Source organism: Rhinatrema bivittatum, chromosome 15 (genome assembly GCF_901001135.1).
Source record: "Rhinatrema bivittatum chromosome 15, aRhiBiv1.1, whole genome shotgun sequence".
Classification (NCBI taxonomy): domain Eukaryota; kingdom Metazoa; phylum Chordata; class Amphibia; order Gymnophiona; family Rhinatrematidae; genus Rhinatrema; species Rhinatrema bivittatum.
The window spans coordinates 37,148,561-37,168,413 of NC_042629.1; the positions used below are offsets into that span (position 1 = coordinate 37,148,561).

General features: G+C 44.0%; 1 protein-coding gene across 4 annotated transcripts in view; it reads left to right on the forward strand.

Annotated features, from left to right (window-relative positions):
* The window catches only part of SIDT1 (SID1 transmembrane family member 1), a 118,929-nt gene that overhangs the window by 51,912 nt on the left and 47,164 nt on the right, over window positions 1–19,853 (forward strand). For 3 of the 4 annotated variants that reach the window (XM_029578466.1, XM_029578464.1, XM_029578467.1), the window contains exons 2-5: window positions 8,321–8,442; window positions 9,786–9,956; window positions 16,011–16,056; window positions 18,564–18,665. In XM_029578466.1, coding sequence (XP_029434326.1) covers window positions 8,321–8,442; window positions 9,786–9,956; window positions 16,011–16,056; window positions 18,564–18,665 — 441 coding nt within the window. The remainder of the gene's footprint in view (window positions 1–8,320; window positions 8,443–9,785; window positions 9,957–16,010; window positions 16,057–18,563; window positions 18,666–19,853) is intronic. The other variant, XM_029578465.1, reaches the window with a different exon arrangement.

Here is a 19,853-nt window from a genome sequence, read left to right on the forward strand (position 1 = left end):
ACCATCAAAGTTTGGGTTTTGAAAAAAAGGAAGTCTGGATCCGATTTTACTAAAGAGGGTTCCCTCACTTTTGGCCGCCTTTTAGAAGCTAGAGAGGAAGCTATGGCAATTGCTTATTCAGGAGGGCCAGGTGGCCATTTTCTACAGTGTCCTTGGGGAGCCTGCAGAGCTGCCACGAGGCCGGCCGATTTTATGCGGCTGCCTCTCTGGAATACAGGATTTATTCTCTGCCTCGTGGTTCGTTAGCTCTTTAGGACAGGCTCTCACCCTGTGCTATGGGCAGTATCTGGAAGCGGGTGGGGGATGCAAAGGAAATTCTAGATCAAGAGACCATAATCCGAGGCTGAAAGAGAGGAGGAACATCAGGAAATGTTATTTGATGGAAAGGGTGGTGGATGCAAGGAGTAGCCTCCCTGTGAAGGTGGTGGAGACCAAAACCATTTAAACACAAGGAGCAGGATAAGCACAGAGGATGAATTGGGGCCTGTGGCAGAGCAATAGGAATTTTAAATTGGGCAGACTGGATGGGCCTTAGGACCTCATGTGCGCTCATGTTTTTTATATTTCTATTTATCTTCCACAGACATCAGTGGAAACTTTCCTGAATTGGAAAGAGTCCCTGATGGATGACTTAGCCATGCAGTACCTAAGCATCCCCGGACTTAAATGGGAAACCCTTGCACTGCTTTTTTGTCTAGCTGGCCCAATGGCTCCATTGCAATGCGGTGCACTAGCATGTGGGAGGGTCCTGGGTTCAGCTCGCCGTTCGGATCTTCTGTAACCAGGAATCGGTTGTTTGTCAGTGGGAAGGACGTGTTGCATTTTCTGCTTCAAGGAAACTTGAGGTTGGTGTTCGTCTTGGAAACTTCTGTTAGCATTGTGGTTAATAATTTACCCTGTTACCTAGGGAATCTTTTTTTTTTTTTAATTGATTTGTGAAGGGTAGTAGTAGCTGTATTGATCCTGGGGAGCAGGAGGGAATGATTTGCAGGTTGTGACATTTATTTTATTGGGCCACCAGATGTGATCCTGTACATACAGATCGTACAAAAGGGCACAGCCATGTAAGCTGGTGACTTGTTTGCAGACAATGGAGCTTATGCAAGAACTGAAAGTTGACTCTTGAATTCAAGTTTCAGGAATGCCTGCTTGATTTTTAGAAACAACTTTGCAAATTTTTCATGCTTGTGATCTGGATAATTTCCAATGGTTCAGTGCAGAGTCATGCATCTGGGGAGCGGTAATCCAAAAGAGCTGTATGTGATGGGAGGTGAAGCTCTGTTGTGCATGGAGTAAGAGAGGGACCTTGGGGTGATAGTGTCTAGCAATAAGCAGTGTGACAAGATGATAGCTAAAGCCAGAAGAATGCTGGGCTGCATAGAGAGAGGAATAATCAGTAAGAAAAAGGAGGTGATGATCCTCTTGTACAGGTCCTTGGCGAGCATTGTGTTTAGTTCTGGAGACCGTATTTCAAAAAGGACAGAGGCAGGATGGAGGTGGTCCAGCGAAGGGTGACAAAAATGGTGTGGGTTCTCCAACAAATGACTTATGAAGAGAGGTTGAAGGACCTAAATATGTATACCCTGGAGAAGAGGAGGTGCAAGGGAGATACGATACAGACCTTAAAATACCTGAGAGGTTTTAATGATGCATAATCAACAAACCTTTTCCGTTGGAAAGAAATCAGTAGAACTAGGGGTCATGTAATGAAACTCCAGGGAGGACAACTCAGAACCAATGTCAGGAAATATTTATTCACAGAGAGGGTGGTGGATGCCTGGAATGCCCCTCCAGAGGAAGTGGTGAAGACAAAAACAGTGAAGGAATTCAAAGGGGCATGGGATAAACACTGTGGATCCTTAAAGGCTAGAAGATGGAAATGAAGAAAAGAGTGCATGAGGGTAACTTGCTGGTCAGTGGTTACTACCCTTAACCAATAATCCTTCATACTGTTGATGCAACTCAAACAGCTGTAACTCTTGATGCAACTCCAACATTGATCTCTGCTTCAACAGCAGGAGGTAACGGGGAATTAGACTCAAACAGAAACTAACATGGGCCCTGACCTTGACGGTATGGGAAACTGATAAGTGCAGAAATTACCATAAGCTTGCTGGGCAGACTGGATGGACTGTTGGTCCTTTTCTGCCGTCATTTCTCTATATAATTGTTGCCCAAGCAAGGGTCAAAGCTTTAAACATTTAATTTCTTAATCTAACCATTTGTTTTATACATGCAGGCTTTAATAACAGACAGCAGTAAACAATTTATGTAGTCAAACAATCAATGATGTTTAAAAAAGAAACATGTGCTAGAGTATAAGGGGCATAGAAGACCTTCATAAAATGGAAGACAATTCACAGACTGATAAGTTCATATGCTCCCAAATTATAATCATTGATGCATCTTTTTTGAAATTTAGATGTGCTTCAAAAATTATCTATATTGTGCCAAAGTGTAATGTGCTGTGTCAAAATTTAATTCAATAAATGGTCATTCCATCAAAGTACACACTGCCAAAATATATTCAGAAAGCATGTTTCCCCACTTCAGATAATCAGTACATCGAGTGAAAACTAGAAGCAGCAAGTTATTGATTTCTCCCAGATAATCAGACTAGAATAGTAGATAAAGACTTTAGGGTCCATCGAGCTTGTCAAAACTACAGATCCTAAAGGGTTTGGGCCTGATATTTGAAAGAATTTATATGCTAAAAAATGTTTTACTCATGTTAATGCACCTTACCCATGTAAGTGGGCTTTTGAAAATTGCTAGAATATATGCTATTCCATTGTCAATAGGATTTAATCGTATAAGTACACTTTACGTAGGGAAATAGCTTTTGAAAATTGCTACAATAGTATGTGACATTTACACAGGTAAATCCTTTAGAAAATGGCCCTTTCAGTTCTGTCGCAGCAATGGGGGTATATGTATGCTGTCTGGGAAATTTTTTTATTTTTAATATCTAAATTTAGAAATCCACAGAACAAGATGATGCTCTGACATGGCAAGACACTGAAGGCAGCACAGCGGGAGTCGGGTACCGCAAACGAATTGGGAACCCAGGTGGAAAATACGGTCACTCGCTGTGCTTTCCAAATTACATTACGGCTCCCCGTGGCTGGCATGCGCTGTGGCATATCACAGCACAATCAGGATATCTGTGGTCTCCAGAAATTCTGTAACAGATGAAGGAATAAGAAAGCACCTGTCCAGATGCCTGGTTACCCTAATCCCATGTGGAACAGAAGGCTTATTGCATTGCTAGGGAATGTGGTGAGACTGAAGTAGCGAGGATCAAGTCCTGTTGTTCCATGTTGCCCTGCCATGTACTCACGGACAGAGCAGCTTGTCTACATTTTCAAATAGGCACTGTGCTTTGAAGAGCCAGCTCCAGCTTCTGTACAAGACTGCAGGGCTGGTTGTCCTAAATCACAAAATCAGCTGTGGTTGCCACAGCAACAGAAGGCTGAAGAGCGACTGAGGCTCCTTAGAAACTGTCCTTTTTCTTGCTGGTTGCCAAGGCCTTGATGCGTGCAGCAGAAACTTGGGGATTTACAGGGACATCTCTTTTGGTGGTGCCTGACAGGCATCCTAGAGAGCGAGCTCCTGGCCCAGAGGGTAATTCAGTTTACCTGATGAAGTGCATAGGCTCTCAATTAGTTGATGTCTGTTTTTTTGGGCTGCAAAACAGATACTTTTGAGAGCTAAATGAGTTTAATCGCAACCTGGATCTTTGGAGCAGAAACTTGCCATGGTTGCAGGTTACTCAATTAGGACACCAGATTTAAGGCTACTTGGTTTCTGTGGTTAGAAGGGCTGGGGCAAGCAGCATTGCGGCTGGATAAACACTGCTTTGCATTTTTAGTTATTTGTTATTGTTGCGCTGTCATACTGTGGGTGGGTTCTGCCTGCCTTCAGTGAGCCAAGCGCAGGAACAGTGTTGTGCATAACTCAGCACAGACTTGGGTTGCTTTTATGAAAAGGATTTTCACAGTTGCATTCATATTTTTTTGTTTTCTTTTATATGGTTCATCGTAAATCAGAATATTCCTCTCTGAGGAGCAAATCCAATTTATACTTCGTGTTTTCGAGCTGGAGCCAAAATATAGCGGTTTCTAATTGCATTCTAAACTGTGCCCATAATCTGGATATTTTCCCCCTGGTGGAATTCTTTTGGATTGCAATCTTGAGATCTGCATCTCTGATTGAGACAGTGCATCAGAACCAAAGGGGGAGACTGTAAGTCAGCTGCTGCCCCTGACGGAACCTGGGGATGAGCCTCCTGTGTCTGTCGGCAGGAGCTCGTCCATCTGACTCAATAGGGAAAGCCTTGTCCCAATGCACTGAGAGAAAGTTTGAAAGGATTGCAGTTAATCACAACACCATAAAGTGTATACTTATCTTCTGATTTTTAAACGAGTCATTGTAGTACTGTTGTTCTTTGCTCTTTAGAACTTTTGAGGTGAATTTTCAAAGGTGTCACGCGTGTACAATTAGCATATACGCGTGTAGGCTTGTACTCTCATACATGCTGTTTTATAAACATGAAAAATAGGCGTATATTTTTGCTTTTGTGCATTTACCTGCACAAAAAAGGGGCTAAGAGGTACGCATGAAAGTTTTTTTTTTGTTTTTTTTTAATTTTATAAGAGATTTCCAAGAGGTCATGTGGTAGCTTATATGTGCAATTATTGTAGACCTGTTAAATTGATATTAGACTGCTCTGGGGGAGTTTAGGATGAAGAGCTAGGAGGGTCTTGATGACCTGGAGAAGCATTGGGTGAACTGGTGGAAGAATCTGAAAATTGGCGATTTCAATTACACGCACATGTTATAAAGCATACCAATTTACGTGCATAAATCAGGGTTTTACGCATACAAGTGGGTTTTTTTCCCTGTAAAATATACACATATATGTTTATAGAATAGGTAGACAAAGTATGCAGTTTCTGTGCTTTGCAGGTATTCATGTGTAAGAATACATAGGCACGTATGTTGGGGTAGCATAGTGCATTTATAATCCGTGTGTTCCTGATGCGCGCAGGTTATAGAAAATGCGCATACATGGGGCCGCGCAGAGTTGTTTGAAAGTTATCCTTGTTATTTTTGAGTGAGAGGTTTCATAGATAAATGTGTAAGGATTTCATCCAAGTTTCCTTTCATAGAGACATTGTGGTCCTGACAGATCCTGAATGATGAGTGTAGAGTGTTCCCTGACACTCCCCAGTGGGAGGGGTCAAGCGAATACTATGTGTATTTCATAAAACTCATGAACCCTCTTCTTGCCCACCTCCTGTCCTGGAAGTGTGTTGAGGCTCAGAGCAGGAGTGCCCCAAGTCTCAGATGCTCTCAAGATCCTCTTGGACCTTAAAGAAGGAGTTGGCTCCATCCTCCTTTGAGTTCACTGAAAAGTTATGTCCGGTGGCTGAAGTCTGAAATATGGACTTCAGATATGAAGCTGATGTTGAATTGTCCTTCCAGAGGGTGAAGCTGATCTTGAACTGTTGCCCAACAAGTGAATGCAGGAGCTCACTGATCTTCAGAGGACGTTTATTTTTTTTAACTAGAAGAGCTGTTCTGTGAATATAGTATATGGGTACCAATACAAGAAACATCCCATGGAGGCTATCTCTCCAAAGAGGATCTTTTTGCTAGGGAGGGTTAGGTGAAGACTATGGTGCAGATTGGCATTGACTAATTTTTGGATTGTGAATTGCCTTGTGCTTTTCTGTATGGATTGCATCAGATTAATTTGCATCTTTTACATCTGTAAATGATTTTATTTTTGGAACAACAGAGCTCTGCGTGGATTGTGATTCTTTCTACTGAGTGATGTCTGTCTGTCTGGGTCCTAATCCTATGGCCCATAAAGCTTTTGCTGTCTCCCACTGAAGAATCCCAAGAAGAGTAACAAGCTAGTCAGAACTCGGCAGCTCCCAGATACGTCTCTTTGTCTTTGCCAAGGTTGACGCAGGGCTTAGAAATAAATATGGTAAAACTTCCTTAGGTTGAGTTGCGAGATTTCTTGGTTTACAAAAATGGTCTCGTCTGAGCTTTCAAATGACTCCGTTTCTAGAGAGACACTTCCAACCAGTTGCTAGTCTTAGCTTTTTTATACCTGCTTCCTCTTCCTTGTGGTGCCTGCACTTCTGATTTCAAGCGCAATAAGGACTACATATCCCACAGTGCATTGGGATAAACGCCAAAGAACCAGGAATGGCCAGCAGATTTTCTTCAGAAGCTGGGTCATTTGTCAGCTCATCTTTTTCTCTGTCCTGCAAATTTCAACTGGTCCTCTCCTTTGAGGTTTATTGTAAATCCTGTTTCTCCCTTTCCACACTAAATAACTCCAGAGGCCTTGGTTAATCTCAGATTTGTCAAGGTTTGTTTGTTGCTAACAAGTGTGTTACATTTCAAAACTAGAGTGTGTGGGAAAACGGACTTAAATTGTATTTTTCACCTAAGAATTGGGAGCATAATTATGATTTGCAGTAACTTGAGATGCCTCTTTGGATAAAACTGGACCCTCGATAGCTTGTATGCTCTTGCAGTCCCCTCCTCCGTATTGCATCCTCTCGCCAGACCGGAGAGGATGTGCCAAGGCTGGGACCCCTCCATGGCTCATGATGAATTCAGCTAGTCTAGAATTGTTCTGCACCCCTCTTGGATAGGCTACAGGATTATCTGCTTTTGAGTGGAGTAAAATTCCTAAACAAACCTATGAGGGGGAGTAGGGTACAGCTTTTAACAGAGAGTATTGAGCAGTCCACCTTGATCAGATCTTTTTTTTTTTTTTCACCGATTTAGATTTGAATAAAGTGCTGTCTGCTTATTTTAGAAATATTAATGCCGTATTTCATGGCCAAACTGTGAGTGTATCCAGACTTATATAGAACATAGGAGAGGAGAAGAGCATTTCTTGCTCTGCGGCACATATTTTTGTTGCGTTACCCTGGAAAATGCTTCGTCAGTTACTGCACTGATTCAGATGTTTTCTTCTCTCTTAAAACTTTCTTAGATGCTAGGAGACTTGTTATGACATCATCTGTTCCCATTCTGAATCAACAGTCATGATGTTAATATTTGGAGCCTAATTGTATCTGGATTTCAGGTTTTTCCAGTTTCAGTGGTTTCCTTTCCTTTTCTTGTATTTATTTTATTTTTTTTTCTTTTCTCTATTTATTTATTTTTCTTTCCTTTCATTTCTTTTGCCCCCCTTTCTTTTTACTTATTAATAGACTAGATGCCTAATTTGCATGACTTTTTTTCTTTTTTTGGTTTGCTTATTATTGTTTGCATTTCTATACAAAGTTTGCATTTTGTTTAAATGCAAACTTGTAATAAAAAAAAGATGGAATTGCCTTTAAGAACAATTTGATGGTCTAAAGATAAGATTGCTTGATTGCAAGGCAACTCGACATTTCCTCACGGCTAGGGGATAAATTACCCAAGCAGATGGTCTTGCGCGCCGATGACAAGATGGAAGTGGTGTTGGCTTTTTTTCTCCAGTATGGAAATGCATTTATTTGTATATAAATTACAAGGATTTGTTACTTGCTCTACTACTGTAGGACTCTGCGAGGGACAGGATTACTGAACAATTTATCAGTATGAAAAAGCCATACAATAGGGAATAAAATGAAGTCTTGGGTACAGAGACCACGCGACAGTAGTCCTGCATCAATAGGGGTCAATGTTTAAGTCGGGTACAGACGAGGCCGAACATCAATAGTAAAACAATAGGGTCGGGGCATCGAGGGATACAGAACGAATTGTAAAACAGTGGAGCCAAGGACCAAACAACGAGATGAAGGAGGTGAGAGCATCATAGTATAAAGTTGATCAGAAGGTCCGGAAACAAAGGTATGAGAGGTAGCTTGAGGCTGTGTACGGAGATGAGGAGGAAACAGGTGTTACTGGCATTAGAGTTTGGAGATTTATTGGAGGGAAGAGAGCCTGTTTTGTAGCCAAAAAAAAAAAAATAGAAAAAGCAAGAGTCTGCCTTCTCAGGAAAGAGAATTGATGCAGCAAGTGGTTCGTTCATAAGTGTAGCCGTGGAAATATCTGAGAGCAGCACAAACGAGAGACTGAATCTCACCCCCGCCCGGGAGGATTTGGATGATATTAATTCGATAGATCTTCCCTTGTTCTTTGTCGCCAGAAGCCCTGCGTGGAAACCAGCCAAGCCTCCTATGAAGAAACGAGCAGATTTTTCTTTACCGATCAGCTATTTAGCTGCCATGGAAGGAAGTTGAATCCCATTTTTTAACGAAATTGTGTAATAACTTCTTCTCCTCTCTCTCTCTCTGCACAGGTCGATGCATTTCGAGTGTTTGTGAGTTCCTTTTCCGATAATCTCCGGTACCCGGTTATGTTCGTTGTTCGCCAGCAGAAAGGGGTGCTGTCCTGGCAGGTGCCACTCGTTTTTCGAGGACTGTAAGTGTCTAGAACTCTTTATTTATTTGTTTGGTTTTTTTTTCCCCCTAAGATTTGCAGTAACTTGCTTGTAGTCTAACAACTTCCCCATTTTTGTTATGCTCTTCCCCTCCAAAAAGGTCACCGCTAAGAGACCCAAGACAAAAAGGTTGTGGCAGTAATGAAAACCAGCATTTTTGCCTTTGCAGAAAAATTCCACACAAAAGTATCCAGTTAGATTTTTTTTTTTAATAGAATTTAATCGAATGTAAAACTCTCCTGATCAAAATGGGTGAAAAATGGCACCTTTCACTTACTCTTTATTATACTTCACACAAAAACTCTCCTGTTTTAAAATATTTTCACAAATGCGAAAATTCAGCAAAACGTACCTGACATGAGACTTTGTTTTTTAAACTCCTTTTTTTGCATATTCCTACCAAGCCGTCAATCTCTTTCCCCCTCTCATGTTCCTTCCTTATCTAGTCTGTGAACCCGAGGCAGTGAGTTGCCAGCCTCTCCCCTAGCGGCTGCCTCCGTTGCTATTGGAAGGGACGGTGTGATAGTGGAAGCACTTAGGCCTGGATTCTCTAAGGTCGCAGAATCCGGCGGTAACGGGGGGCGGGGGGGGCGATGGGGCTTTCGCACCCAATAGTGCCATCGTAAAAGGTGGTGCTATTGGGTGCGATACTGGCAGCGAAAAGGGTCCTTACCTTTTCGCAGTCAGCGATGTTTTCACGGCGTCCGCCCCGGTGCCGCCCCGACTCCTCCCCTTCTGGTGCCGATGCCGCCCAGAGCTCGCCCCGATTTAGGTATCGCACGCGAAAAGGGACTTTAGAGAATGACCCCCTTAATTTGTTAGAGGCGCCATTGGATGATGATCCAGCTTGAGTTCATGCCCGTTAAATGCCCCTTGGACGTCCCTTCAAAATTCCTAGCAAAGACAGGGGACAGGATCTCTCGTGGCAGATGGCATGCAGTTAGAATACACAGTGCTTTAAAACAAATAGGGATTTTACCGTACTGTCCTCATTTTCTGTACGAAGTATCTAAAGTGGGGTTCTTGCTAATTAGGAAGTATGTTCTGTTGTGACAGAATGGGGAAAGGTGAATGCATCCATGCTACTCAGAATACTGCCTGTCTCTCCCTGGGATGCCTGCTTGCTCTAGTCTGGGGGCGCCTTCTGTATTGACTTGCAGGCTTCCTGTTTCCCTCCAAGGCCTGTTTTCTGTTCCAGTGTCTACATAAATAGTCAAGAGGAGACCAGAAGGGCGATTCTGAATCCAAAGCTTTAGAAATTCTGTCCAGGGTTTTCAGACGTAGAGCACACTTTTGACTCCTTTCCTTATCTGACTCAATGCAGTTACCAGAAAACCTACCCATATCAGCAGGTGAGCCGCACCCTTTGTCCCATGGAACTGGTGGAAGAGGCGGTACCCTTGGAGCAGTTCATATTTGTCGATGTGGCCTCCATGGCACCATTTAATGTTGAGTACCAGCTGTTGGTCACCAGGATAACGGACTTCGAGCTACAGTAAGCAGAACTTGTTCTATTCGTGTCTCTTTCTGCAGCATCTCACAGACCACTCAAGTGAGCCCTGCAGTCGAGGCAGGCCCGTCTGCAGTGTGTATGCAATTCTGCAGGGCGGTTAATGTTTGAGTAGCTCAGACTTGGTTTGATTGCTGCAGATCACGTGGGCTGCTTGTTTCATAGTTCTGCTACAGTTCTCTCTGTATGGAGATTTGTGCAAAGAAGCAACACAGAAGACGGTCAAATAAAGCCAGGAGGCAAACAAAGTAGGATGAGAGCAGTCACCTTAGATACAGGGATTCCTTTATTTGATGTGCAGTTCTAAAGACAAGTAGTTTTGTGTTCTAACATATATAGGGGCGGATTTTCAGAGCCCTGCTCGCCGGGAAGCCTATTTTACATAGGCCTCCCGGCGCGCGCAGAGCCCCGGGACTCGCGTAAGTCCCGGGGTTCTCCGAGGGGGGCGTGTCGGGGGCGGGCCCGGTCGTCGCGGTGTTCCGGGGGCGTGTCGGCAGCGTTTTGGGGGCGGGTACGGGGGCGTGGCTACGGCCCGGGGGCGTGGCCGCGCCCTCCGTACCCGCCCCTAGGTCGCGGCCCGGCGCGCAGCAGGCCCGCTGGCGCGCGGGGATTTACGTCTCCCTCCGGGAGGCGTAAATCCCCCGACAAAGGTAAGGGGGGGGGTGTAGACAGGGCCGGGTGGGTGGGTTAGGTAGGGGAAGGGAGGGTAAGGTGAGGGGAGGGCAAAGGAAAGTTCCCTCCGAGGCCGCTCCGATTTCGGAGCGGCCTTGGAGGGAACGGGGGGAGTCGGCGCGCGCAGGCTATACAAAATCGATAGCCTTGCGCGCGCCGATCCAGGATTTTAGGGGTAGATTTTAAAAGAAGCGCGATCAGCCTACTTTTGCTTGCGCATCAGACTCAAGCAAAAGTACGCTGGATTTTAGTAGATATGCGCGGAGCCGCGCGTATCCACTAAAATCCTGGATCGGCGCGTGCAAGGCTATCGATTTTGTATAGCCTGCGCGCGCCGAGCCGCGCTGCCTCCCCCAGTTCCCTCCAAGGCCGCTCCGAAATCGGAGCGGCCTCGGAGGGAACTTTCCTTTGCCCTCCCCTCACCTTACCCTCCCTTCCCCTACCTAACCCACCCACCCGGCCCTGTCTACACCCCCCCCCTTACCTTTGTCGGGGGATTTACGCCTCCCGGAGGGAGACGTAAATCCCCGCGCGCCAGCGGGCCTGCTGCGCGCCGGGCCGCGACCTGGGGGCGGGTACGGAGGGCGCGGCCACGCCCCCGGGCCGTAGCCACGCCCCCGTACCCGCCCCCAAAACGCTGCTGACACGCCCCCGGAACGCCGCGACGACCGGGCCCGCCCCCGACACGCCCCCCTCCGAGAACCCCGGGACTTACGCGAGTCCCGGGGCTCTGCGCGCGCCGGGAGGCCTATGTAAAATAGGCTTCCCGGCGCGCAGGGCCCTGCTCGCGTAAATCCGCCCGGTTTTGGGCGGATTTACGCGAGCAGGGCTCTGAAAATCCGCCCCTTAGTGGATACGCGCGGCTCCGCGCGTATCTACTAAAATCCAGCGTACTTTTGCTTGAGTCTGATGCGCAAGCAAAAGTAGGCTGATCACGCTTCTTTTAAAATCTACCCCATAATATACACATATATTGCAGCAAAGCGTACCACTTATGCCGCTATGGTCTGAAGAATGCCAACAGTGGAAAGTTGTGTATTAGCCATAAACTAACCTTATGCTCCATTTGATGAATAATACATTGCATAAATTTGCAGTACCTGTGGGTTGGCAGGTAATATCTTGAAATTATTTATGGTAATTAAAACATTTTTTTTCTCTTCTCTCTTTCCTCCCCCCCCTTTTTTTTTGAATATTTTTGATTTGTTTATCTCTGTCAGAGTTCCCTAGTCTTTTTTTTTTTTAATTACTTGTCGTATCTGTGCTAATTTACCTATTCAAAGCCGTCTGTTTATATATATATATATATATATATATATATATATATATATATATATATATATTCCTGATTGTGAATAATCCCATTGGTGTAAATGCTGCTAATATGAGAATTGGTTGATCTTCGTTAGTGTGTATTTATTTTTTTTATGATCATTGTTATGTTAATTTTATGTTTTACGGCCCCTGACGCAGCCCTACCTCCGGGTGAAACTTGGCCTGAGTTGGGCGTATCTTGTTTTAATTTGTGAATTCGAACTGCACTTCAAATAAAGGAATATCTCTGTATCTAAGGCGACTGCTCTCATCCTACTTTGCTGATTTGTGCATCCGGCCTTTTAACCGTAGATATTTGTATATTGAAATGTTAGGTAGAACTAACATTTTCTTTAATTTCCAGAAATCTCTGGAAAGTCCATTATGAAATAAGCAATCTGCTCTAGTGATACCAGCCCTGTTTGAGCTCAGTGGTAATAGAGGAAAATATTTTACCTTGGGTGAGTCAGGGTTACCCCATAGGGAAGTTGAGTGGAGCGGGTAGAGCAGGGAGAAAGAAGTCCAGAAGTTGTTTTCAAATTTGCATCACTGCTGCCACCAAATGGCAATCAAAAGCTAATACATTTGCAAAGGACCTAGAAGAGGCATAGCAGGTGAAGGAAATAGTCTATAGAGATTATGGGTTGTTTGTTTTTTTTCTGACATTAACCCACTGCTTATCCTTCATTTCTGTGCTCCACTCCACAATTCTCTGCTGCATAACAGCTCGGTAATAGAATTTTTAAAGGTGGGAATTACCGGACCTCACTGTTTTCTACTATATTAGTATATTGCAGAGGTGGCCAACTCCGGTCCTCGAGAGCCACAAGCAAGCCTGGTTTGCAGGTTATCCACAATGAGGATCCATGCATGAGGTAGATTTGCATGTAAAGGAATCAATGCATGCAAATCTATCTCATGCATATTCATTGTGGATATCCTGGCCTGTTGGTGGCTCTTGAGGACTGGAGTTAGCCACATATATTTCTTGCTACCCTAAGTTTCTTTGCTTTCTTGGATACATCTACTTATACTGATGGTTCTGGGGAGAATATTCATTTTAATTGTAGTAATTCTTCCTAGCAAAGGCATATAAAGGGTAGGAATGTAATTTTATTGAAAACAAGTGTACTAAGTTTTGAGATGGATTAACCCACAAGTATCCTAGTGATTCCTTACAGCACCTCAAAGGTTGTTTATACCTCTTACTGACTTTTAGTCCGAAAGGTAATAATTCTGATTTATACATGCCCGATTCCTTGAAATCCTCCCAAATTCATTCAGCATGATTTATTAAGGATTGGAGGTAAGGTTCCAGATCCGAAGATACAAAAGGATGTGGTCTGTAAATAGTGCAATTTTATCTTCTGTCCGTTTGCCGCCAAAAATGTCTTTTCTATCAGGATGATTTCTGATGTATAACACCATCAGTTCTATTGCTATAATGAAGAGCTGTAGAGAGAGGGCAGCCCAGCCTAGAGCCTATGTTTAACTTGGAAAGCTTGGGATAGAAGCACATTTTTTCTATTAATGTCTGATTCTAGATGATTAATGATGGAACTCACTAATCAAAAAAAGGAAGGTAATCTTCCATTTTTCTAGCCAAAACCTTAGAGGCAGATATTCAAAAGATCTAGGAGCCCTAACATAAGATCTGACAAATTGAAGACTTTCCTTATCTGAGCACCTACATTTTGGTGTCTGTCTTTACTAAAATATGGACAGAGCTAGGGGGGAACAAATTTATGAATTCTGTGATGATTTCCAGTGCTAGCAGGGGCCCAAAGTTAGGTGAGCGAGTAGCAGACTTAAATTTGCAAGCATTTTCAGTCAACTTAGAATCCTAAGTTTTCAAAACTTAGAGACCCAAGTTTGGTTGAAAATAGGCACTTCCAAAACATTCCGGGCACCTAATTTAATTTCGGCCTCTTGGCTAATATATTTGTCATAATTTTAAGAATAAAATGGGTCAATATAAAGTACAATATTTTTCAGATTTGAGGCTAAGTGAAATAGTGATGTTCATCATTGAATCTGGAAGAGAATGGCCCTCCAATACCTCATTAAAGATAGAAGTTAATCTTGGTATTAAATTACTGGAAAAACCCTGGTAAATACTGCAGTGCCGAGCCATCCTCTCCCAGACCCATATTAAATGTATCTAATAGCGTCATCCTGAATTGATACTGGCTGACCAAGTGCCAACCTGTCCTGGGTAGACTTGGTTGACATCTTAAGTTTTTTGCCATAAAATTCCTGGTAAATCCGGGTTCTACTTCATTTTCAGCAGAATTAAGCTTGGCATGATAGGGGGTCAGATACCACTTCTCTCTCGGAGGACTTGATTGCATTTACTCTATTTCCAAGTTTCCAAAGATTGGAGTCTAAGAGCTAGCAGCTTCTCCGACTTATTGTCTGTACATAATAATCCCTTTGCCTGGTCCTTAATAAACTACATTTCACTTTCTTATTAATAGTTGCATTCAACTGAGCTCTTTTGTAAACAGTTTTCTATAGTGTGCAGAGCTATATCTCTTCCCCAAGATCCTTATTTCCCTAATGGTTGCTTTTTCTTTTATTTCTCTCCTGTTTTTTAATAAAGAAATTCAAAGAAATAAAATCTCTCGTGGCTTTACTGGTATCCCATATATATATATCTAGCATATATATATATAGAGAGAGAGATAGAGATATATCTATAGCGAGAGATTGTGCAAATACTGCTGTACATTAATTTATGACAAAATCAAGGAAGCAATACTTAACCTTGTAAAAGATAAATCATTGAAGTTCATTTGAGCACAATAATTAGGTCAAGCAGAGAGTTGAATTGTAACTGAGGCATAGGTAATGTCGCCTATTTGGGCCCCATTAATATTCTCTCCGGCTCTGGGTTTACAAGGAATCGTATCTTTTCTGGAGTTGTGGGCAGGTGAAAGGTAAGAGCAGCTCTGAAGCCCAGGATGAACATTTCCCCAAGCATCTATTAAGGTTTTGCCTCTTTCAGTAGTTTTTGTAAGGAGGCTCAGGCTCTGTTCCTAGTAAGACTAAAGGAGATCTGTTCTGTCAAAAGATAACCCCCACCCTCCCCCCCCTATTAAAATTTGCCTCCTTTTAAACCCTACCTTTTACATAAGACCATAACCGAGAAAAGAACGTGGACAGAAATCCCATCTGCTTATGTTTAGGGCAGTACAAGGATGCAGAGGCCATAGGGGAACCTGTCGGAATACCCCTTAATAAAATGAATCTCCTAGCCTCATCCCTTTCTAATTTCCAACACCTTTTATCTTTGTTAAAGCTGAAGCAAAGAGATTCTACAATTTTGCTTATTTATCAAATGAAATTCCCTGGTTTTATTTTTAAATGAGCCTCCTGGAGGAAAAGAATTCCAGGTGTGGGACTTCGAAAATTCACAGAAGAGCTTTACTGTATTGGCAGGAGAGGTCGGCCCTTTGACAGTGAGGTCCTGAGCATGCAAATTCATCAGTTTAAAGCCATGACGGCTTGTTCCCAGAACAGTGATTGCGCACGTCTTCATTTCCAATTGCTAGCGTGACTCCTCCGGCCAAACTACAAAACACAGCCAGAAGAAAGGGAAAGTGATCCTGCTGATGATTATGGGCACGCATCTCATTAGAGCTGTACGGTGGGCTCCCAACAGCCAAGCTCACATTAGAGATGACAAAAAGGAACGCGAAAATACTGGCACAGAAAATGTTGCCTTCGTTGGGGTGGCTGTTTATTGCACGGGCTTTTTAAAAATAGCAACTAGGAAATGTATTCCCCCCCCCCCCCCTTATTCAGTAATAAACCCAGAATAATTTGGAGTTCTATGGCAAAAAAGCAAGAAAGCAGCTTTGGAGATAATGAGGCTGGACGTCCAGTAGTAATCCCGCAAGTAGGATGAACAGAGCAAAGAAACAAGGTGGTCGTTTTTATTTATTTCATTTTTTTTTTGGGTGGGGGAGGAATTGCTGTGTCCAGGAGGGGAAGCCTCTGGATCTTTCTACTAACGAGAGCTTTATGCTGCTTCTCGCCTTTCTTTTACAGCACAGGCGTTGCCTTTGACTTCACTGCCACCCCTTCCCAGCCTGAGGTAAGCAACAGGAACAGGCGCCCACAGCGCTGCAGGAATAAGGACTTCGAGGACTGAATTTTTTTTTTTGGCCTGCTTGTGCTGGAGGATGCTGATTCGGTCAGCCACACTGAGCCTCAGGCCTGCGTATTGGCTACACCACTGGTCTGGGGGTGAGGGTGAGGGGGCGGTAAGACACCAGCAGATGCCCTGAAACGGAGCAGTCGAGTTCTCTGCCATAGAATAGGTTGAGATTTGTTCGAAGAAACGCAGAGTCTCCAGGTGAGAAAGCGAGAGATGTTGTTGGGGTTCCCAGGCTGGACTTCCTGTTTCTCTTCCCAGCTGGGGGCGGGGGATGCCACGGGCTGCAGGAGGGAAGGCTTCCTGTCCATCATGCCGGGCTCTGGAAGGAAGCATAGGTCTGTCTCTTCGGCAGAGGATGGCCGCCGCTGCAGTGGTGGGAGAAGAAAGAGGGGCGAACAATGAGGAAAAGCCCTGGGTGGCTGTGAAGGAAGGCCTGTGGCTCGCCCCAGTTAGGGCCCATTCTAGTTGACCTGAAAACTAAATCCTAACGGGTAGATTTTTAAAGGACCACGCACGCACCCATAAACACACGTATCTTGCCGCGCGCAAAAATATGCGCTATTTTATAACCTACGCATCCATCCTATCCATTGTAAAATTGACATCATTAAAGAATTTTTGACCTTATAAGTGATGAAAAGGAGTTGATTTGTACAATGCAGCTAGCAGAGACTGCAGTGTACAAATCATCTCCTCTTGTTAGAGTTTTCATCACTTATAAGGTCTAAAATTATTTAATGATGTCAGTTTTACAATGAATACCCCTGAATGTGTCTGTAACACCACCCCCCTAACCCCAACTCACCTCCCGAAAACCCACCCTAAGTCAAAGTGCCCCCTTACAATGGTCCATATATAGAGTATCAGACTGAGCCTTATAAAGAGTTTCTCTCTCCTCTCTCCCCTGTCTCTGATGTTCACCGGACTCCGTAACATATGTGTGCCAACTGAGGAAAATTTGGAGTTCCCTGAATGTACCCAGATCAGTCCAGATTCCTGGGTTTTGTCTCCCTGCCAGAAGATGGAGACAGAAAATTTTACTGACACTGTACATAACCCAGTGTGCCACCTGCAGCTCCTCATTATTTCTCTTGTCTCCAGCAGATGGTAGATGGTGTAAAATCTGCAGTCTGGAGAGAGAGAAAAAAAAACAAAGATTAGAAGACAACATTTTTTGATCCTCCCAGGGTATTGTAAGGTCCTGGTTGGGGCCATCCCGCCTGGTTTGAGGTGGACGAGTAGGGGGTTGGTGACCCTTCTGATACCTCAAACCAGGTGGGATGGCCCCAACCAGGACTTTAAATCCCCTGGGAGGATCCAGAAATTTTGTCTTCTAATCTTTGTTTTTTTCTTTCTCTCCAGACTGCAGATTTTACACCATCTACCATCTGCTGCAGACAGAGAAATACTGAGGAGCTGCAGGTGGCACACTGGGTTAAGAGGTGGTGCCTGCGAAAAATTCTCTGTCTCCACCTGCTGGCAGGGAGGCAAAACCCAGGAGTCTGGACTGATCTGTGGTACTACAGGAACGAAAATTAGCAGGTAAGAACCAGTTTTCCTTTACACGAGTCAGAGTTGGGAACGCCCTTACCCTGCCCCTTTTCCGCCTTCTTTTTCTGGGCATGCGTACCTCAGTGTACGCATGCCTTTCCCCAGCTATTTAAAATTCGCTTAGCTCCTGCGCAGCCCACTTAAGCGTGTACGTGGCTATTTTTGCACATGCAAAGCTTTTAAGATCTACCTCTAAGGGCGCACAGGGAGGCTGATGGGCCAAAAAACTATAAAGGAATGAAATACTGTAAGCCCAGCACACACAGTGAGACCCATTCATCGTACCTCCACTCTTGCACTCATCAATTTTGCAAAATGTTTATTTTGGTGTGCCAGAGTTGCATCAAATATAAAATACTTTCCAGGTGATGGGGAAGATTATCTTATTTTATATGTATAGGGCTTTAAGTGAGAGTATCTATGTGCGATTTATTGATGAAGTCGGCATGGGATTTGGCTTGACCATACTGATTTTCTCTCCAGTTCCCGTTGCCGCACTCCTGTCTTCTCCCCAATGGATTCTATTGCTGTACTTTAAAGCATTGCTGCACTGTTAAGAATCTCTTTGCTGAAAGTCAGTGCTTTTTTAATTTTCTTATCCATGGTGATTTTCTAGGTAGCCCTTATGTAGATTAAAATTTTCTAGTAAGCTGTGAAGTATTCTCGGTTTTGCAGCTGTCCGACCGAGAATTGAATCTGGATGAGAGGTTGGAATGACATCAGATAGTCATAGTATGGGATGTAACCAGGATGAATTTCTAATTTCTAAACTGCATAGGGTGTGGAGGGCTCTGTGCTTTGTGTTTGGAGCATTGAGTTCTGGCTGATCCTTGGGTTCCTGGAAGAATCGGGACATCTGAACAGGAAGCCTATTGTCTCTTTCTATTCCTCAGTACTTTCTGTACAAATTCCCAGAGAATGTGGAGTCCGTTATCATTAAGGTGGTGTCCAAGAATTCCTACCCTTGCTCCGTGGTCTCTGTCCAGGACATTGTGGTAAGTCCATGCAGGAATCGGTGTGGATGCTGTTGAATAAAAGTGCAAACTGAGCCTGCCTGCAGCATGGAAACATGACTGAAAACCATTATTCGCTCTGGTTACGCCTATTGGGATAGTCTGTCAGTGTCTGTATTGGACACTTCTCATACCATAGTTTTATGGAGCACATGTCATTTTGGATAAAAGAATATTAAGGAATTCATGGGTTGGGCTGGTGGTCCATAGTTTGCCGCCTGATTGCATTCTGGTCACTATCTTGTACGTGAAGTGTGCACCAGATTGGAGAAAAGTACAGGTCGTCAAAGTAAGTTATAGGGGGTACCTCTTTTTTTTTTTTTTATTGGACTAGCTTTCATCAGGGCAGGAAGGGTGCATGAGCTGCATGCCTGGTTTACTCAACTATGACGCGAGGCGTTGAGAGGGAGAGGTAAAGCTCTTCATGGCAGTGAGGTGGAAGCTAAAAACCCAGATGATTCTAGATTTTAAATCAAAATGAGAAAATCTGATTGGACTAAAACCTTAGGATGCAACTTGGGCACCGTGGGCACCGTGCTGTTTTTCGGGTGTGCGTGTGGCTCGGTGATCGGAAGCAGGATTCCTTCAGGGTCTTTGGTGGTACAGGAGGGGGAGAGGGGAGGGTTCCACAGACTGAAGGAGATGACCAGACGTCTTAGGTTTTTAAAGTTTGGAAACCATTTTGGGGGATCATTTTGTAACAACTCGCATAAGGAAATTGGCAACTGTGTGCACAAGTTTTTTATAACAATTTTCAAAGTGAATTTGACCACAGGTTTGCTTTGAAAATTATCCCGCCAAAACCGCCTGCATGCAGTTCAGCTGCTCATTCGTGGGCGGGGAATTTACCTGCATGCTTTTGGAAATCCAAAAGTGTGTGTACGAGTCCAAACCCCCTCCCCGTTCCGCCCTGGGGAATGCCTCCGCCCTGTCCCTGTTGAACGTTTCCTGGGGTAAAGCATTGTTTTACCCATAGAAATACCTTACAAAAATGATCCTTTCTATGTGCATAACAGGGAAGTAATTAAAAACCCTGAGAAAACATCACCCCAAGTCTTCCATTGAGAGGTCATGATATGCCCTAGGTCAGTGGACAGCTTGTATAGGTTTGTCCTTACTGATCTGAACCAGTGACTTAGATGTAAACCCGGTAAGTTCCCACCCTTCTCC